At 43.0% G+C, this 22,479-nt stretch overlaps 1 protein-coding gene across 2 annotated transcripts in view; it reads left to right on the top strand.

The window, feature by feature from the left end:
- LOC309506213 (uncharacterized protein) overlaps positions 1–22,479 on the top strand; it is a 415,585-nt gene that overhangs the window by 18,203 nt on the left and 374,903 nt on the right. The window contains exon 8 of one of the 2 annotated variants that reach the window (XM_082179916.1): positions 2,304–2,477. The exons of the other annotated variant lie outside the window; for it this stretch is intronic. Coding sequence (XP_082036042.1) covers positions 2,304–2,477 — 174 coding nt within the window. The remainder of the gene's footprint in view (positions 1–2,303; positions 2,478–22,479) is intronic. 2 annotated transcript variants of the gene reach the window in all.

Here is a 22,479-nt window from a genome sequence, read left to right as displayed (position 1 = left end):
GCCGAGGTCACATCTGTACACTTTTCCCCCGATCGCTCTGCTCCCTGGGGTTCTAGAAAGGGTCAGGAGGTACGGAGTGAGACTACTCCTTGTAGCTCCGTACTGGCAGGCCCGAATTTGGTTTTCGGACCTTATTAGTCTCTTGGAGAGTTCTCCATGGAAAATTCCTATTAGGAGAGATCTTCTGTCTCAGGCTGATGGTACATTATTTCATCCCCGACCAGAGTAATGGAGACTATGGGTCTGGCCCCTGAGGGGGTCCCACCCATAATTAGGTTGCCCTTTCCACCGAGGTGGTCAGGACATCCATACTAGAACCCCACTCTACTAGGAACTAAACAATTAAGTTAGGGAGGGCATTGAACCCAGTTTATTACTGCCCACTGGCTTCAGTACTGGTGTTCCATCCCGCTCTCTAACGGGATCTCCTGTTCATGCTTAGGGCCTCTGTGGCGGCCTCAGTGCCCTCCGCAAGCCTCTAAGGGTGTTCTCGAAAGGACGTTCCCACTGAAACTCCATGTTCCTGTAGATTGGAGGATGAATCCTTTTCATCCAGCCTATTGGCATCAGGCTTATGGGTTATCCCTGGCACCCATCATGTCCTGTGGGTGAGGTATACGAATATATATTTGAGATATATAAGTATATATAGGAGAATCTATTGAGTCTGCTTTCTGCTCGTCTTACTCCCTGGAAGAGTGGTGGTGCTGCCCCCTCTTACTTGCTAGCGTGGGAGCCACTCAACGTTATTTTTGCCCGGTACTGAGGTACCTGTAGGCAATGTTAAGATTCTTCGGGTATTCCATCCTCCATCGCATGTGTCGGATGGTCAAGGTCGTAGCCTTTGAGGTTCCTACATTAGGCCTTAGGCTGAGAGGAGTCAGTCCATCTAGTTATGCATCAAGGGTTAGGAGCTATTCCCTTTATTAAGAGTACAGTTGGTTATCTAAAACCACTTATATTTGAAGTACAAGGTGCGCTTTTGCCTTCACCTCTCATCTAATATTTTCTACGGTCTGGGGCTCCCATCCATGAGGTCAGTCGAGCCTCCGGCTCCAGACCTCCCCTTCTTGCACCAAATCTTATGACAAGCTAGTTTGGATCTGCCCTCTACTCATTCTATCGTCCGTGAGTGTGCCAGATGCTTTACACCAGGGCGTTTTCTCTCAGTGTGGCGGCGTGGGTATTCGTTCCCCAAAGTATCGAGTATCGATGCAGCGGGAGTTCCCTTTACGAAAGGGAACGTCTCGGGTTACGTATGTAACCCTCGTTCCCTGAGTAGGGAACGAGACGCTGCATCCCTCGGCCACACTTTTCGCGCCCCTGAGAACGACTTGCTTTGACCAATTAGAAGCTAACATTTCCTGGTTCCTGTGACCCTTTTGTAGCTTCCGGATCACCGTCACATGCGACGTCACGGGTGACGTTGCACCAATCAAGATTGGAATAGTTCCATAGTTGACTTCAGACGCTTCATGCCGAAGGCATTCCCCAAAGTATCGAGTATCGATGCAGCGTCTCGTTCCCTACTCAGGGAACGAGGGTTACATACGTAACCCGAGACGTTTTCCTCCTCTCTCTCTCTCTCTCTCTCTCTCTCTCTCTCTCTCTCTCTCTCTCTCTCTCTCTCTCCTGATTCGTTCCTGCACCCTATCCTCCTGTTCGTAATCGTCATCAGTGCTCTCGCGGATTGAGATCGCACCTGCTCCTCCTTTGTTCTGATCTCTCTTGCTATTTAGTGTCTAGTTGTTTTGGGCTTCTTTGCCAGATTATTGCTAGCCGCTTCATGCTTGTGGAATTGTTTCTCTTCTGATCAATCACTGCTTTATTACCCTGCTGTCCGTCCGGTCTCTATCTGTGGGGCTGTGGGGTCGACTGGGGCTGTTCGCTCGTCATCATCTGTCTGCTGCCAGTGAGAGATCTCTGTCCATGACTGACTGACACAGTGTCATAAGTAGGTTCCAGAATGTTTCCAGAATGTTTCTTCCTGATTTCTTCACAAGTTCAGCATCCACGATCAAGCCCTTATTTTCCTAATTGAACGGCAGACTGCCTAAGTTCTTTTGTGACTGAATAAACTCTGTTAACATGCACCTCTTGCGTTTGGGTCCTCTCGCCGTTCTCTGACACTTTCTCTCTCACATAGAGACATAATCTCTTAGAATAACAGTCTCTTATAAAACTCACTGACATATTTAATTAATTGTTTAAAAAAAGAGATATTGCACAAATTATAAACACAATTAAGAAAAAAGTTCTGTTTTGATATAAGAGAGTGAAGAGTGTGTCATTGTTCTCTACAGGTTGAGGGAGTGTGGAGTCACAGATGAAGGTTGGGCTGCTCTGGCTTCAGCTCTGAGATCAAACCCCTCACACCTGAGACAACTGGATCTGTCTGAGAATAAACTAGGAGACTCAGGAGTGAAGCTGTTTTCTGCTGTACTGGCGAATCCTCACTGTAAACTGGAGATGCTGTGGTAAGATCATCTCTACCATAAAGACTCGGAGTGAATAAGGATTAATATGTAGATAGTGTATTCAATATATCTTTGGTCTAAGCCCCATCCGGTGGTTCAGCGACAGATTCCTGCTTGAGCCGTCAGATCCTGCCGGCGGTAGAAGGCAGCGGTGAGGAGTCTCCCTGAAGAACATTTACATCTTACTATATTATTATCCCCCCAAAGAAAGTTAAACTAACAGTTAAATAAACCGGACGAACTACAAACCAGACAACAGATGCAGGATACAGTGAAGAGGGTTTTTAAAGCACAAATGTTTGGTGTAAATGAAGTTGTCTTGTAATGCTTGTGCAAACAGACCCTTGTAAAAGCCTGAGCATTTCCTCAAAATGTGTGTGTGCAGCTGAAAAGAGGGAAGTGGTGTGTGTTTCACCTGAACCAGGACTGTCACCATATCAGATTTATCACTACATGATTATCATGACCAAAATAACACACAATAACAATATATCACCATATCTATGAAATCTTGAAAAATAAAAATAATAATGCTATCAGTCAACTTAATATTTACTCTGTTTATTTTGTGTTATTTTTGAAAAAGAAGAATCACTCCATCACATACAAAAGCAACAATTACACTTAATGGTGACCAGTTTGAAATAATGGTATCACTTTATCAGTATAAGTATACAGTATACAGTAACAAAGACCTTATAAATCATTTGCAAACTATTAGTTTATAGTTAATGAATAATATACAATAGTATATAAGCTGAAGTTAATATATTAAGAGACTATATACAAACTAGATGTGAAAGTTTGTCGAGACAAACTTTAAGTTGGCTTGGAAAAGTTTGAGCGAGAAGTTTAAAGTAGTTTGAAGTATTACATTATTACTTGATTTTGTCTTTCTCAACCCTTTTATAACAATAAAATATTGTGTTGCCGTCACATGAAAAACTATCAAATTATCATATAATTGTTCTGGGTGGTTGCCATTGTGTTCTGGGTGGTTGTTATGAGATAGATAAATTAGAAATATTGGATAGAATGGAAAATTAGTCTGGATGGATTAAAGAAACCAGGAAAGAAAGAAAGAAAGAAAGAAAGAAAGAAAGAAAGAAAGAAAGAAAGAAAGAAGGAAAGAAAGAGAGAGAAAGAAAGAAAGAAAGAAAGAAAGAAAGAGAAAGAAAGAAAGAAAGTTTTAAAATCTTGAAGTTTAAAGTATTGTATAGATAGATACATAGATAAGTTAGAAAGAAAGATAAGTTAAAGCTGCCGGCGGCAACATTTTTTTGATCATATTCAGTGAAATTGACACTATAATCCGACAGAACAACATAAATAAGGTGGTTTTAGAAAAAAACCCGAGCTTCTAACTCCACCTGGAGCGTGTTATTTGTTTTGCAAAAATCCAGCGCTCCCGCTTCATCAGGTCCAATCAGCACAGGGGGGTGTGAGATCTGACTGTCAATCACAGGTCGTGCACACGCCACAGATCCCCCCCTCACTCGCGCATGTTAATATCACATGGACACGCCACGCCTGAAGTTCGCCTGGAGATTGCATGAAGCGTGATGGCGGAGAGAAAATCTACTAACAAGCTTCCAATTCCTCGGTTATTGCTATCTATGGATAGATTAGCCAGGGCAGCCTACCTCCGAGTCCATGGTGTTGATAGATGCTGAAGAGACGGACGCGTTCACAGAAAATCAGGTACACACACACAGTGACGCACTGACGAGCACGACCTCGATGGGAGGGTGCTCGCTGGTAGTGGGGAGGGGCATGAGAGTTGTAAACATTCAAAATTTTGGCTAATCGACCCAATCTGCCAGACTTGCCGACGGCAGCTTTAAGAAGAAAGAAAGAAAGAAAGAAAGAAAGAAAGAAAGAAAGAAAGAAAGAAAGAAAGAAAGAAAGAAAGAGAATGATTAAAAAGACAGATAGATAGATTGATTAGTTAGAAAGAAAGATAATTTAAGAAGAAAGAAAGAAAGAAAGAAAGAAAGAAAGAAAGAGAATGATTAGTTTAAAAAGACAGATAGTTAGATACTATAGATATATAAGTTAGAAAGAAAGAAAGAGTGAAAGACAGAAAGAAAGATAGTTTGTACCAAAGTTTGGAGAAGTTTTAAAAGCATGAAGTTTGAAGTTTAGAAATATTAGATAGAATGGAAAATGAGTCTCAATGAATTAGAAATAGTACATAGAAGGGCAGCTAATGAAGTCTATGGGCTTCTCCAACTGTCAAAATTAGAATTTTTACAGTTGGAGTTAGAATGAAAGAAAGAAAGGATAGATAGATAGATAGATAGATAGATAGATAGATAGATAGATAGATAGATAGATAGATAGATAGATAGGTAGGTAGATAGATAGATTAGAAAGAAAGAAAGATAAGTTAGGAAGAAAGAAAGAAAGATTAGTTAAAAAGACAGATAGATAGATAGATAGATAGATAGATAGATAGATAGATAGATAGATAGATAGATAGGTTTTGAAGATAGATAGATAGATAGATAGATGCTGTCACTAACTTTTTCAGAGTTCTGAACAGTTTTATTTTCATTGTTTTCATCCGGAGTATGATTTACCTGCTCATTAACAGAGACTGACTCATCGCCATGGTTAACTTGTTCAGTGTCTTTTTTTGTGAGACACATTTGTCTAGTATGTCCATGCTTTCCACATACAAAACATCTCATTGTGTCGGAAGTAATGAAGATAGTATAATCCTTACTCAACACTGTCAGCTTCACTGAAACATTCAAATCCTGATGTTCAGCACTCAAAATCATGAAAATTTGTGACCCGTCACGGAAACCAGGGACACAAGTCGGCAGCACAACTTTCGAGCAAAATGAGAAAGAAGCGTTTTTTTTTCAAAATTGGTGATTTTCGTTTTTTTGCAGAATCTGTTAGTTGAGATCACGAAGAAGCCTCTCCATGTTTGAGATAGCAGTATTGGTATATTTAAAAGCGTACATTTTGAGTTTGAAATCGGCTTGTTTCTCGGAGATTCTAGCACGCAGTAGGGGCGTGTCATTGTCGGTGTGTATTTCCATACTGAATAAGCCGGCGTGGCTACTTATTATGCAGCGCTCTGGCCGGCTCTATCTGATTTCAAAATTCAATGAAGATGGACGACAATAACATTACGATGTCCAGCAATCGATTTAAATAGTAGGTTACATGGGGTTTAATTTGTCGTTTAATGAGATGTAGCCTAATACATGTTGTCAGTGCCAATACATAGATCCGCCTATATAATCAACGTGTTTCTTAATGGTCCAGTGGTAGAGCTCTCGCCAGCCGTGTCAGATGGGCTGAGTTTGAATCCGCCCTCGTATAGGTTTTTTATTTCTCGTATAGTTTTTTTTCTCTCATCAAAACGATTATGTTCATCAGTGGTTGTATATCAAGCAGGGACACGCAAACGTTTGCATTATGTTTTGTGATTTCAACAGAACGAATAGAGAGTATCCGCAACACAACGGATTGAAGCGCGCGTCGAGTGAAGACAATGCGGTGTGTGTGCGAGTCACACGAGAAAACACTGTATCTGCGCCACTGATCGCAGCGGCAACGAGCACTCTGATCACTTGATTTAAAAAAAAACACATTTCAGCGCTAGTATCTTATTTAAAAAACGAATGAAATGAACGATCTGCCAGTTAACTGGAGATGTTTCATTTATTTGTAGAATTGGTACATTCGTGTCGCGAGATGTTTTAAAAAGTGGTGGGAACATGTCCCATCTGTCCCACCCGCAAATTACGCCTATGCCTATTTCCATAGTTTATTGCTTATTATTTATCATTAGCAAAAGTTTGTTTATATTTGGGTATATATATATATATATATATATATATATATATATATTAGTGGTGGGCCGTTATCGGCGTTAACGTGCTGCGTTAACGCGAGACTCTTATCAGGCGATAAAAAAAATATCGCCGTTAATCTATTCTCCAAATTGGGTTGGGAGATGACGCAATCTACCCGCGGCCGCGAGGTACACCCGGCTGCAACGCATCATATTCGTCGTCATCTTAAGTAAACACGGCTGAAAGTGAAAGCTGGTGAAAAAGATCGGTGCAACATCCATTATTTGGACTTGGTTCGTATTTAAGCCGTCCGACGAGCAGCAGCAAACTATATAGACAGAGTGTGTGGGGTAACAGTTCGGTAAGTTAACACACGACTAATCCGTTCTACCACCTCAAATTCAAAACGAAACTATCACTGAATACCAGTGCGCGCGTATTATTCCCAATATAGTGGTGTAGCACATAATCTCTGTCTGCGCCCGATTTTAAGAATCGTTGTTGTGTTTCTTTTTAACTGAAAAGACATCAGTTAGACAATATTCTAATTTTAAATTTGGGGTTTCATAAGCTCCAAGCCATAATAAACATTAGACCTACTTAAGTCTCTGCAGCTAGTGTACTTAAATTTTATTTATCTGCAAAATTATGTTGTATACTTACAGTTTTGCACAATATATGTTCTCAAAACTACATACACCCTTTAAAAATGTATATCACAATATAGATTTTAGGCCATATCGCCCATCCCTAATTGATAGCCTATAGTAGTTGATAATAACATAGGCCTACCTAATGTTGCCTACGGACGGTAACAGTACAGTAGTAACCTTTTACAGTCTATGAGTAGAACAGCTTTCTCAAGCAGTTTGTGATGCATTTTGGAAACAGGAGATGAGCACCTGGTCTAATGCGCCACCTGGCCTTCGGCAGAATTCAAATGAGCCATTTTAATCTAGATTAATCTAGATTAATTTCAAAATTAATCTAGATTAATCTAGATTAAAAAAAATTATCTATGCCCACCTCTAATATATATATATATATATCACATAGCACATCCTGTTTTTGATTTGAACATTGCCTAGAGTTTATCTTATTTTTTATTCAGTGTACACAAGAGTTGCCTATACAGTTTTATCGGTAGATGCTAAGAGACATTTATTTATATATGACCTGTTTGCAAACTTTTTTTTTCTTTTCTTTGATGGCACATTTTCCTGACCTTTCTGCTCCCCCCTGCTTTACAGCTTTACAGGGGGAGCTTTACAGGGGCTATGGCTTATCTAAATGAGATGTAAATGAGCCCTATTGTCACTCCCAGCAGGAGAGAGAGGTGAGAACTTCACAATCTTTAGAGGCTGTTTTCTTCCCTTTGAGCTTTTTTGAGTGCCTACCTTCAAATGGCCATAACTTCTCCAAATATTATCAGATTTCCATGTGTTACACATTGTGGAAAGCTTGGAGACTACATTTCAGAATCTGTGAATAACTCAAAATGCCCCAGAACCGACTTGTGTCCCTACTTTCCGTGATCGGTCACATTTGTCTTTTGAAAGACATGATGTGTTTTAAGTCGGGGGTTTTTATACCCAGAGGAATCATCTTCATTAAACCGACGATTTTGCCGTATCGCACAAGAATATGTTCAGGCATATCCTTGGTGTAACGTCAGACGGGTGGTGAAAGAAAGATTATGATCCACGATATACAAAAATACTCTATAGTTTATTTACAAAGGCAAAACTCGAAACAGTGAGCGTGTGCTTAAACATGCACTAACACTCAAAAATAACCGACAACTGAATACTGAACAGAAGGAACTTAAATACACAAGATGATTAGACAGATGACGACATGACAACAGGTGATGGTGATACTGATGAGTGAACACAGGTGATGACGGTAATGATAATGACAATGATGAGGAAGATGATTAGCTAAACAGGTGAATGAACTAAACTAATGAAGATGATGATCTAATGAAAACAGAACAGAAGAAAACAAACTAAAAGTCCATGAAAACGTGACATAACTCCCCCCTCCCGGGAGGCGCGTCCTCACGGCGGAGAAGGACCAGGGTGGAGACGACGGAGGGAGGAGCCAAGGAGACCACCCATCGAGCGGCCTCGGCGGAGCAGGTTGAGAAGGCGGCCGTTGCAGAGCAGGCTGAAGATAAGGCTACGGCGGTGCAGGCAGAGCAGGGGACCACGGTGAAGCAGGCAGAGCAGGGGGCCACAGCGATGAAGGCTGAGCAGGGGGCCACGGTGATGAATGCTGAGCAGGGGGCCACAGCTATGAAGGCTGAGCAGGGGTTTTAGGGATCCCCAACTGAGCCGGCCGGACCCAGAGCCGAGGCGACACCACAGGTCCGGAGGGCCAAGGCGGAACCGAAGACCCATGGGACCAAGGCGGAGAAGGGGATCCGGAAGGCCGCGGCGGAACCAGAGTGAGTGAGGACGATGGAGGAGCAGGAGGGAAGACGGAACCCGGTGGAGCCGAAGGGATGCAGGGCAGAGGTGCAGCCGGCAGCACAGAGTCCTGAGGTGGAGCCAGGGTGACGGCTGACCACTGAGATGACAGAGGGACGAGTGAGCCTGGTGGAGCTGGAGGCCTGACGGGACATGGCAGAGGTGAGGGCACTATGGGCTGAGGAGGAGCTGAAGGGTCGGAGGGCCAAGGTGGAGTCCGAGGTGCAGGGGACAGAGGCGAGGACAGGGGATCACCAGGCCCGGGCGCTGCTGAGGCCTGGAAACCCTGAGGCGAATCCACAGCGACACAGACGGTTAGCTGTGGATGGGCAGAGGGGTCGACAGGGCTCAGTAGAGGCAAAACAATTTAGGTGCATTTTGAAATCAACTTGTAATGAATGTTATTTTACTTCTATTTTAATTAATTCTATGCAGTAAAGGACATGCAAACACTGCAAAATGTTTTGCTATAAACTCTACCGTCTGGCTTCTCCCCTGTACGATTTCACATGAGAAATCTAACTCCTTTCCACAAATCGAACATAAAAAAATAAAACAGTATAAATAAAATAAATATAAATAACTGAAATAACACTTTAAATGCAAACAGTAAGTGTGTATCCATAATCAAAGTACTGCTCTCTCAAAACTACAAGTTCAAACAGAAAAAAAAAATGTTCTTCAAGCATGAAAAAGAGATAAATTAACTACACAGAACAGCCTAAGATTATGGTAATGTTCTTTTTCAAGAATATAAGCATGTCGACGATTTCTGGCAGCAGTTGAGACCTTTGGGCAGGGCTGCACGATATGAGGAAAAGCTGCGATGTGCGATAACATTGTTAAATATTGCGATGTCGATATGACTTGTGATATGTGAATGTTAGCTATACTGTTCCCATGTCTTAGTGCTTTAATAGGTTCTTTGCGTGATAGGTCAAATGTTTATTACCTGCCTGGTTCAGATTACACTATTTTAGTACGATTTTGGCACGATCCGTTTCGTGGAGATTCGGACAACGGGCGTCGGGACGCAAGATTCGATCGTTTCATTTCGTATAGTGTGTCATAGTGGGCGATAACCTACGCGTCTGCGATGCTTCAGGACGTCACGACAGAAAGACTATCATGTTTAATTTTAACGGTCCTCCACGACGGGTTGAGTGCGAGCGCGAGTGAGTGAGAGTGCGAGCAACAGTGAGTGTGCGTGCGCGCGCAAGTGAGCGTGTGTGTGTGTGTGTGTGTGTGTGTGTGTGTGTGTGCGCGAGTGAGTGAGTGAGCGAGCGAGGGACAGTGAGTGTGTGTGTGTGCGCGGAGTGTGTGTGTGATTGGCCCGGCACACAAAGATTTAAAAGTGGCAGGGGCATCTTCAATACTAATTTCACCCTCACGCTCCATCACTGACATCACAACAACTCACGAGACAAAGTTTCACCTTTGACGAGAAATCTCGTCGCGTTTTAATCTCGCGAGATCTCGTAACACGAGATCTCGTCACACCCCTATTAAATACACAAGATGATTAGACAGATGACGACATGACAACAGGTGATGGTGATACTGATGAGTGAACACAGGTGATGACGGTAATGATAATGACAATGATGAGGAAGATGATTAGCTAAACAGGTGAATGAACTAAACTAATGAAGATGATGATCTAATGAAAACAGAACAGAAGAAAACAAACTAAAAGTCCATGAAAACCTGACAGTTGGGAATAAACGGCGGGACATTTGAAAGAATAACCTTTTTTGAAAGGATGGACAGTGGCAGTACAGGAATGAAATTATCTCTCACTGATACACCACACTCAACTAAATGATCCACCATAGTTAACTCCTTCATAAAAATAACAATAGCCTTATTCATCCTTGACGCAGACAAAATATTTTGTGCACCAATTTCATTTCCGATTGCTATCAAGCAATCTTCCACCGACACCGAATCATCTGGTATGCATTTGCAACCATGTCGGGCAGTCAAGATTGAAAACCCGTCTGAGTTTGAACCCATAATCACCACACGACTGGACTATAAATAAACATAAACCTACTACAAACTACTAACTAGCAAAATTATACAAAGGAAAGAAAAGTTAGAAAGAAAGTTTGAAGCACTCACTCAAGAACGCCGTCACTCATTCACTCGCAGTCGCACGCTTCCCACAATCACTCCGCACATGCGCACGAGAGAGAGAGAGAGAAAGAAAGAAAGAAAGAATGATTATTCAAAAAGACAGATAGATAGATTGATTGATTGATAAGTTAGGAAGAAAGAAAGATAAGTTAGAAAGAAAGAAAGAAAGAAAGAAAGAAAGAAAGAAAGAAAGAAAGAAAGAAAGAAAGTTTTAAAAGCATGAAGTTTAAAGTAGTGTATAGATAGATACATAGATAAGTTAGAAAGAAAGAAAGAGTGAAAGACAGAAAGAAAGATAGTTTGTACCAAAGTTTGGAGAAGTTTTAACCCTCTGGGGTCTAAGGTGTTTTTGGGGTCCTTGAGATGTTCTGACATGCCCTGACATTTGTGCTTTTTTCAGTTGCTTATAAACATATTAATGGCAAAGGTGTAATTACACTCTATTTAGCACAAACAGGGCTACCATAATAGGTGAGCAACATGTATGTACATGTTTGTATTTTTGAGAGAATAATGTTTATGCATGGTTATTGAAAACACTAAAAACTAAGTTTCTGAATAAGGTCACAAAACACATACAAAATATGTGTCCACAAGACTTTTGACTAATGGATGTTGTCGCCTAGAGTTTTTTCTTCAAAATGATCTGAAAGTCATCCTGCCTAATCATTCACATAAAACAATACATTGATTTAAATTTTGTAAGACACTTTTTGTTTGGAAAGGCAATATGTGAGTGGGCGTCAACGATCCAACACCATCATGCATATTTAGTGGTTCGCACCTGAGGAGACAATGGGGCCCGCATACTTAATGAGCCATTCATTCAGGTGTGTCACTGAGCCACAAGAAAGAATGCAAGAGCAATATATATATATATATATATATATATATATATATATATATATATATATATATATATATATATATATATATATTCTATCAAATTGGTTCACAGTTGGAAGCATTTCAATGTTTTATTTTTCCACAAATTGTGCTTGCAAATTGTATAATATCCAAGGAAAACATGTCTAGTAATTATGCAGTTAATTCTCATACTGTATTTTCAGTTTTGGAATATGTATCCTCTCCCCAAATTTGTCACTAATAAAACACAATACAAAATATTTAAAGAAAAGGCTTATATTTAGCTTTTAATAGTTTGTTTACATCTACCTTGTAAATATATTTTTTTATTAAAAAGGTTACAATTACAACAACAATTCAAGTGTAATCTTTCTTTGTAAAAACTAAAGTATACATTTTATAATACATATTTCAAAGTTAAGGATTCATTACTTTGAATACAGACAAGGCTACATTGGAACAAATAACATATTATTTGATGACTTTATTTTTGACAAAACATACTATATTTAACATATGAGCAAAAATTGGCAAACAAAAACCTTATTTGAGGTGGCAGATATTTTACAGTAAAAATGTATAATCTATCCAAAACTAGTCAACGAAATGTTGTCTTTCATATGTCTGTAACATAGGTCTTTCATTTTTATTATAGGGAATAAATGTTAATTTGCAGTTTAATACGTTGCTTATACAAATACATTTAATTTCAACATATTTCAGTCGATTTTTACTCATCTCAGTATAGCAATATAGTTTGCTAAAAGCGGATCATTCATTCACACACAGAAACGCGATTCAAATTTAAACTGTCTTTTTGCGAGCTGAGGTAAACAACGCATCTCTGCCGTTCATTCATCACACACAGAAACGCGATTCACTTAAGAATGAAAAAAACGTACTATAGTATTCCTCAGCTCAGGATCCGTTGCTCCTCGAAATACCAGCACTTCTGAGGTACACTTTCCATGATTATTATTACGATAGTATTATTCCTCACAGCGCTGCGAGACGGTGTAAACAATGATCTGATTAAACTTGATGTGTTTTCTCTAGCTGATATGGGGGCGTTCACAGTTTGCACGGATTGCCTCAGTCATTTTGAATAGTGCGTTTGAATAGCGCGTCGAATGAGCCTCTCCAACTGTCAAAATTTGAATTTAGGCAGTTGAAGTTTGAATAGTCTTGGCTCAATTTGAACATTCCACAATGAAAGTCTATGGGATTTGTCCCAGTTTGTTTCAGCAATTTTAGGAAAAAAGTAAGTCAGATCAGTCTAAATAGATAAGGCAACGCGAGTCAGAACAGTTTGAAGGTTTAGTCTGAGTTTAGTGGTTGTAGCTTGAACAGTTTCGGAGGAGTAGCGTGGAGAAATTTTGGCTAAGAATAATAATAATAAGCTTAAGTACAATATCAGTATGTTGGCTTTTCCAAGCCAACTTAATAATGAGTTCTTCATTCATTGTCACTGTAATTAACAAAGTGTTATTGTTTAATTAGCTCTTTTGTAAAAAGTTAGATAATGCTTTAACCATAAATAGTTCTCACCTTAGATTAGGTCACGGAAAATCAGAAAATGTCATTAAGTGCTTTAATACAGGCTTTATTGGACATAATTTACATTAGTATTAAGAGTTCCTTAAAATGTTTACATGAAGAACAAACACACACTTTTCAGTGCATTCAGATTTGATTATGTAGCTGCTTATCCATTTTCTTGCGATTGCCGTCAAGATTACTCTCTGGTGCTGTGCACTTGCCGCGAGACTCCGCCCACACGCTGTTCTGATTGGCTATGGGTTTTGATTGATTTTGACGCATGTCGCAGTCGTGTCAGCGTCTAGTGTGGACACACAAATTATTTGTCACTGGAATCTTATCAAATCGCGTCTGGTTAGGACACGTCTATAAGCAAGGACAAAAATTAAGGAATTTAATTTGAATGAATATTGATTTTGGAATAAAAAAATCTATTTTAAAATCGTAAACAAAAAAAATTGTGATAGGTGAATCGATGTTTTTCTCCCAGCCCTAACACACACAGGTTCCTTAAAATGTTTACGAATACATTAAGCACACTCACACTAGGGCTTTGACTCCGAACTTCGTTATTAGAATATAATTCGAATATTTAAAAAAATAATGATATTCGAACGAATATTAGGCAGCCTTTAATATGCGAACCTGTTTTGGGCATTATTTTTTGTAAATGTGTTTGCTTGTAAATGTTGTTCCCTTTCGTCCTGGGAACTCCGACGTGTCGTCGGGGGAGTTCCCTGACGAATTGGGATCACACTAGGGAGACCAATTGCCTACAGGTGAATTAAAACGAGCCAATGAAAATTGGCATGCAGGATTTGCATTCCGCAGCCTGCCTACCAGCGCGGGTATAAAAAGGCGGAAGCAACGCATGCATAGTGCTTTTAGCTACGGAGCCGACCGATTGTGTCCTCTCTGAGTGAATGAGCTTTAAGATTGTTTCTATCTTACGCTCTACGAGTCTGCTGTTTCGGGTGTGTTGGCGTGACGGTGTTTCAGCGACCGCGCGATTTCCTGTCTGCCGGCTGCGGCTGCGGCTGCGGCTGCGGCTGCGACGTTTTCACAGCTGGTAAACGGTTGAGTGCGCACAGCGGGCTTGCAGTTTCCCCGCTGTGTTGCCGCGTTGGGTCCCTGTGTGCTTCAGCACAATAAAGAGAGTACTTTCTTCCTGAAAGAGCAACACGAGTGAAGATCGCGTCCTTTTCAGGATGACGTTTCACTCGTGTGTTTCTGGATGCGATCATTTCCTGTCCTCATTTGACGGCCACGTTCATTGTTTCACATGCCTAATCAGTGTGTGAGACTACGTTCGTGGGTGGTTCATGTTCTCTCAGGAGTGCATGACCACGTCGGCACGTTGTTCGTCTCCCCTTTTTAAAGGCTCGAGCCGCTCAGCGTGCCGTGGAGCGCCGGTTGACAGCGCGGGTTGTCACGGCAACCCAGCGCGCGTCATTCGGCGCTCAAGATGCACGGTCAAGATCAAGACTCGCGTGCCTCTATGAGGTGAGTCCCTTTGCTTATTTCCCGATCTAGTTTCTCTTCTGGTGCACCAGAAACGCTCCTCGTTTCCCCTCACGGTCGAGTCTGGCAGACCAGTAAGACCAGTCTCCTCCGTCCGAGAGGGTCAGAATGGCAGTGCGCGCTTCCCGTTCCCCTCTCCCCAGCTCGCTGCCCCTCCGCGGGTACGCCGGTGGTTCGGCTGGGTTTGTTGAGACGGTATCTGGAAGCCTGGCTAGCGCTTCCGGGTCCGTCCCGATCGCTCATCCGCACCATTCGGTTCGGCTATGCAATTCAGTTTGCACGCCGGCCTCCCAAGTTCAGGGGCGTCCACTTCACCCGTGTGCGGTCAGTGGGTACCCCTGTTTTGTGGGACGAGCCGGTCCCTCCTGCCGAGATGAGGTTTGGGCTTTACAGCCCCTACTTCATTGTCCCCTAGAAAGGCGGTGGGTTACAGCCAATCCTGGACCTGCGAGTTTTTCACGCAGAAGCGCATTTTCGAATGCATCCGTCCCCAGGATTGGTTTGCAGCGATCGACCTGAAGGACGCGTACTTTCACGTCTCGATTCTTCCTCGACACAGACCGTTTCTACGGTTTGCTTTTGAGGGTCGAGCGTGTCAGTACAAAGTCCTACCCTTCCGGCTGGCCCTGTCGCCCCGTGTCTTCACGAAAGTCACGGAGGCGACCATTGTTCCCATGAGAGAACAAGGCGTTCGCATTCTCAACTATCTCGACGACTGGCTCATTCTAGCTCACTCGCGAGGTGTTGTGCGATCACAGGGACATGGTGCTTCGGCACCTCAGCCGGTTGGGGCTTCAGGTCAGCTGGGATAAGAGCAAACTCTGGGTATGGATCTGGACTCGGGCGCCTGGACTGCGCGCCTCACGGAGGAACGCGTCTAGTCAGTGCTCACCTGCCTTAGATTCCTTTGAGTCAGATAACATCTCCAAAATGTTAAATACCCTTTGACTAGTAACCAAAAGTCCAAATCATAGTCTCTGCTGCACCAATTTAACTGATTTAAATACTAGTGTAGAACATTGCATAGAAACCGTGTCTATTCCTCGTTTAGTGAGATCAAATAATAAATCTACTGCAGGATCTAGGAAAAATCTAATTGTTATTAAAACAGAAAATGTTGCTATTAGTGAACAAAAACAATTTCTAAAGCTAGGTCTTCTAAACATTAGATCACTCACACCTAAAGCAGTTATTGTAAATGAAATAGTCACAGATAATAGCTTCGATGCACTTTGCCTTACTGAAACCTGGCTTAAACCAAATGATTATTTCGGTATTAATGAGTCTACTCCTCCTGGATACTGTTATAAGCATGAGCCCCGTCTGATTGGTCGTGGCGGAGGTGTTGCAACCATTTATAGAGATATTCTAAATGTTACTCAGAAAACGGGTTATACGTTTATTTCATTTGAAGTACTTGTACTAAATGTTACGCTCTTAGATGTTAGAAAAACATCCCTATTATCTCTAGCCTTGGCTACCGTATATAGACCGCCAGGGCCTTACGCTGATTTCGTAAAAGAGTTTGCAGATTTTCTCTCAGACCTATTAGTCAATGTCGATAAAGCATTAATTGTTGGAGATTTTAACATACACGTAGATAATCCAAATGATGCGTTAGGAGCTGCGTTTACAGATTTATTAAATTCATTTGGGGTCAAGCAAAACGTCACCGGACCAACACATCGTCTTAATCATACACTCGATTTAATTATATCACATGGAACCGATCCAACCGATATAGATATCATTCCACAAAGTGATGAAGTCACTGATCACTATATGGTAACTTGCATATTACGTACTGCTGTAATATGTCATGCGGCGTCGCGTTATCAACCAGGCAGAACAATCCTCCCATCCACCATAGATAATTTCTCAAATTGCTTATCTAATCTGTCTCAGCTGCTGCCTGAACCCAAACAAACAGATGAACTAGAAGAACTAACTAGCACTATGAGCACCATTCTCTCTAGAACATTGGATGTGGTTGCACCTATTAAATTAAAAAAGGTCAGAGAGAAAAATAAAGCACCATGGTATAACAATACTACGCATGTTTTAAAGAGAGAAACCCGTATTTTAGAGCGTAAATGGAAACAAACTAATTTAGAGGTCTTTAGAATCGCGTGGAAAGTCACGTTATAAAAAGGCCCTAAAAGCGGCCAGGGCTGAGCACCTCCGCAAACTAATAGAAAACAACCAAAACAATCCAAGGTTTTTATTTAACACCGTGGCTAGACTAACAAATAAACAGACGTCACCCAAACAAAATATCCCGTTACAGTTCAGTAGTAATGATTTCATGAACTTCTTCACTGAGAAAATAGAAAGCATCAGAACCACAATTGTAAACGTTCAATCTTCAGTTGCGCCTTGTAATTCAGCTTCAATTATCACCCCGCAAGAACAATTACAGTGCTTTACAACTATAGAACAAAAAGAGTTAAATAAACTTATCACTTCATCTAAAACAACAACATGTTTATTAGATCCTATACCAACTAAACTACTGAAAGAAGTGTTACCTGTAGTGGAAGAGCCTCTCCTCAATATTATTAACTCGTCTTTATCTTTAGGTCATGTTCCAAGAACATTTAAACTGGCAGTTATAAAACCTCTCATTAAGAAACCACAATTAGATCATAATAATCTAGCAAATTATAGACCCATTTCAAATCTTTCATTTATGTCTAAAATATTAGAAAAAGTGGTGTCCGCTCAACTGGGCTCTTTCTTGCAACAAAATGATATCTATGAAAAGTTTCAGTCTGGATTCAGACCGCATCATAGCACTGAAACTGCGCTCGTTAAAATCACAAATGATTTACTTTTAGCTTCTGACCAAGGCTGTATCTCAATACTAGTTTTACTTGATCTTAGTGCTGCGTTCGATACTATAGATCATACATTACTCTTAGATCGACTACAAAATTATACTGGTGTTCAAGGACAAGCACTAAGCTGGTTCAAATCATACCTATCTGACCGCTACCATTTTGTCTATTTAAATGGAGAAAAATCGATCATAACTCCAGTAAACTATGGAGTGCCGCAGGGATCTGTGTTAGGCCCTCTGTTGTTTTCAATATATATGATGCCACTTGGAAATATTATAAGGAAACATGGAATTAGTTTCCATTGTTATGCTGATGACACTCAAATATATATTTCATCACGGCCGGATGAAAACGCAAAATTTTCCAAATTGACAGAGTGTGTTAAAGATATAAAAGATTGGATGACGCGTAATTTTCTTTTATTAAATCCAGACAAGACAGAGGTAATACTTATCGGTTCAAAAAACCGCCCACAAAACCTTTCACAATACAACTTTAACATCATAGGATGTCCTGTTACTTTATCCTCTACAGTAAAAGACCTGGGTGTTATACTCGATTGCAACCTGTCTTTTGAAAATCATATTTCATATGTTACAAAAACAGCCTTTTTCCACCTTAGAAACATTGCTAAGCTACGTAATATGCTATCAGTTTCTGATGCAGAAAAGTTAGTTCATGCATTCATGACCTCGAGACTGGATTACTGTAATGCTTTATTAGCTGGTTGTCCTGCATCCTCAATAAACAAGCTACAGTTAGTCCAAAATGCCGCCGCTAGAGTTCTTACGAGATCAAGAAAATATGATCATATAACACCGATTTTATCATCACTGCATTGGTTACCTATAAAGCTCCGTATTAATTATAAGATATTGCTACTGACTTATAAAGCCCTTAACGGCTTAGCTCCAGTCTATTTAACGGATCTTCTATCACCCTATAATCCCTCGCGCTCTTTAAGATCACTAAATTCAAGGCTTTTGGTCATACCTAGGATATCCAGAACCACCAAAGGAGGAAGAGCATTTTCACATTTGGCTCCAAAACTCTGGAATAGTCTTCCTGATACTGTTCGTTGCTCAGACTCGCTCTCCCAGTTTAAAACTAGATTAAAGTCGCATCTCTTCAGCCAGGCATTCATATAATCCTACAGTTCAAACTACAATCCGGCCTCTAGCTCATAAATGCCAGAGGAGAACTGGCCCCCGACTGAGCCTGGGTTCTCCCAAGGTGATGGAGTTTTAGGACACCATTAGGTCACTTGATGGAGTTTTTCGGTTCCTTGCCACTGTTGCCTTTGGCTTGCTCAGTTGGGGATATTTTGGGGATATTTTGGGGATATTTAATTTAATTTTATCAATCAATAAATTCCTCTTGAAACAAACTTTGTTGTATTATTTTAATTTAATACTGTGAAGCTGCTTTGATACAATCTGTATTGTGAAAAGCGCTATACAAATAAACTTGACTTGACTTGACTTGACAGCGGTTCCACTGAAACAATTTCAGAGGCTCCTGGGGCATATGGCAGCCGCAGCCGCAGTAACGCGCTCGGCCTGTTACATATGAGACCGATTCAGCGCTGGCTTCACGATCGAGTCCCGAGGTGGGCGTGGCAGAGCAGCACGTTCCGGGTCAAAGTGACCCCGCACTGTCGCCAAACCTTCTCCCCGTGGCCGGATCCTGCATTTCTTTGGGCCGGAGTGCCCTTAGTCCAGGTTTCCAGGCATGCTGTGGTTTTCACAGATGCCTCTGCCATGGGGTGGGGGGGTCTGTGGACGGGGCCTCAGCTGCATTGGCACATCAACTGCCTAGAGTTGCAAGCAGTACGCCTAGCCTTGTGTCACCTCAAGGGGTTTCTCAGACACAAGCATGTACTGGTCCGTATGGACAGCACTGCGACCGTTGCGTACATCAACCATCAAGGTGGTCTACGCTCCCGTCGCATGTCGCGACTCGCCTCCCACCTCCTCCTTTGGAGTCAGAAGCATCTGAGGTCGCTTCATGCCGTTCATGTTCCAGGGGAGCTCAACCGTGTGGCAGACGAGCTCTCACGGCTGCCTCCCCTGCCAGGAGAATGGCGACTCCATCCGCAGGCGGTCCAGCTGATTTGGAGTGTCTTCGGAATCGCACAGGTAGACCTGTTTGCCTCTCCAGACACGACCCATTGTCAGTGGTTTTACTCCCTGACCGAGGGGACCCTCGGCACGGACGCCCTGGCTCACAGCTGGCCCCGGGACCTTCGCAAGTATGCGTTTTCCCCAGTGAGCCTTCTTGCACAGACCCTGTGCAAGGTCAGGGAGGACGAGGAGCAGGTCCTTCTAGTGGCGCCGTATTGGCCCATTAGGACTTGGTTCACGGAACTCATGCTCCTCGCGACAGCCCCTCCTTGGCCGATTCCTCTGAAGAAGGATCTCCTTTCTCAGAGACGGGGCACTCTATGGCACCCGCGTCTCCATGTCTGGTCCCTGGACGGGACGCGGAGGTTCTAGATGGCCTGCCACAGGCAGTGGTAGACACCATCACTTCCGCTAGAGTCTATCTGCTAGAGTCTAGGCTCTATGCGTTGAAGTGGAACCTGTTCGTCGAATGGTGTTCCTCCCGTCAGGAGGACCCCCGAACTTGCCCGATCAGAGTCGTGCTTTCCTTCCTGCAAGATGGGTTGGAGCGAAGGCTGTCTCCCTCCACCCTCAAAGTGTATGTCGCCGCAATAGCAGCGCATCACGATGCAGTAGAAGGTAAGTCTTGGGGAAGCACGACCTGATCTTCAGATTCCTTAAGGGTGCTAGGAGGTTAAATCCACCTCGTGTTTTGCACTCTGTACCCTCTTGGGACCTAGCTCTGGTTCTTAGAGCTCTTCGAAGTCCTCCCTTTGAAGCCCTTGTCAACAGTTGAGTAGAATATCCTGTCCATTAAGACAGCGCTCCTGTTGGCATTGGCTTCTTTCAAGAGGATCTGCAGGCTTTTTCGGTCGACGAATCGTGCCTAGAGTTTGGGCCGGGCCTTTCTCATGTTGTATTGAGACCCCGGCTCGGATATGTGCCCAAGGTTCCTACCACTCCCTTCGCGGATCAGGTAGTGAACCTGCAAGCGCTGCCCCAGGAGGAGGCAGACCCAGCCCTAGCTTTTCTCTGTCCCGTCCATGCCCTGCGGGTTTATATTGACAGAACGCAAAACTTCAGGACCTCAGATCAGCTCTTTGTCTGTTATGGAGGCCAGCAGAAGGGGAAGGCTGTCTCCAAGCAGAGGTTAGCTCACTGGTTAGTGGATGCTATCACCCGAGCGTATGAGTCTTTGGGTGAGCCTTGTCCTCCCAGGATTGCGCGCTCACTCTACTAGAGGTGTTGCCGCTTCCTGGGCTTTGGCTCAAGGCGCCTCGCTGACAGACATCTGTAGAGCTGCGGGCTGGGCGACACCGAACACGTTCGCTAGATTCTATAGCCTATGTGTGGAATCTGTTTCCTCCCGAGTACTCGCTACGGCCAGTGGTGCGAGGGAATAGGTTGTGTCGGCTTGCTACGCCCCTCCGCGCCTCGGCCGGATACGTGCGTCTTTTGCTCCGTATGGCGCCCTACGTCGATGAGCCTCGTGAGTTCCTCCATCACCCCTCCGGTGCCAGGCGTGGCGGACCGCAGGTCTGCTACCTCTAGTAGGAGTTGCTAGTAGACTGGGTGTTTTTTCCAGTGGTCTCTACGGTGACCCATGATGCCACGTGCAGTTCAGCCGTGTCTTCCCCTTGACAGACTCGTTCTGTTGTCCCTGTTGAGTACGCTCCCACTTCCTTCGGATTAGGACTACCTCAGGGACTTCCATATGTTTCTCTACCCAATGGGTTAGTACATATGTGTATTCCAGGCCTTCCTCAGGCAGGCTGGGCTTCCGCAGCGTCCCCTACAAGAAACTGCTGCAGGGTAGCTTAGCTGGGCGCTGGAAGGGGCCAGCACCATGGCGTTTTATTAGGGATCCCAATTCGTCAGGGAACTCCCCCGACAACACGTCGGAGTTCCCAGAACGAAAGGGAACGTCTCGGTTACGTATGTAACCCTCGTTCCCTGAGTTCAGGGAACGGAGACGTGTCGTCCCTTCGCCATGTTGCAGTACCGTCGCGGAGGACTGGACACCGTTCGGCTCCTCAGCGAAAAGCACTATACATGCGTTGCTTCCGCCTTTTTATACCCGCGCTGGTAGGCGGGCTGCGGAATGCAAATCCTGCATGCCAATTTTCATTGGCTCGTTTTAATTCACTCGTAGGCAATTGGTCTCCCTAGCGTGATCCCAATTCGTCAGGGAACTCCCCCGACGACACGTCTCCGTACCCTGAACTCAGGGAACGAGGGTTACATATAGTACGTAACCGAGACGTTTTCAATTCAAATTCCGAGGCTTTTTCACGCCTGGTGAAGTTGTGAATCGCGACCTCATTAGCAAGGCTATTATTGGTCATCTGGGCTCCTGTAGGTGACGTTAGCATCCTGGTTAGCGCCTATTTTGTATACCAAAACAATGGCCGCGCCAACGCCTACAACAACCACGCCTGACAAGGAGTTCAAAATCTACACTCCTGACAATTTGAAAAGCAACGTGTGGCTCTACTTTGTGTTCCCAAAGAAACAGGAAAAATTCACGAGTAAGGACAAAGTGATGTGTAAAATATGTAGGACCAAACTCACATACCACGCGACGACGTGACTGAAAACGTGACAGTGTGTTTTTCTTCTGAAAACATCATTGCCTGCCTATTGACATTGACTGATACACTGCACTTAAGTTTGATACCAATATAGGTCTTACTGAAGGCATTTAATGA

The sequence above is a fragment of the Leuciscus leuciscus genome (assembly GCF_965113295.1).
Source record: "Leuciscus leuciscus genome assembly, chromosome: 9".
Lineage (NCBI taxonomy): Eukaryota > Metazoa > Chordata > Actinopteri > Cypriniformes > Leuciscidae > Leuciscus > Leuciscus leuciscus.
This window is presented reverse-complemented; position numbering and strand designations above follow the sequence as displayed.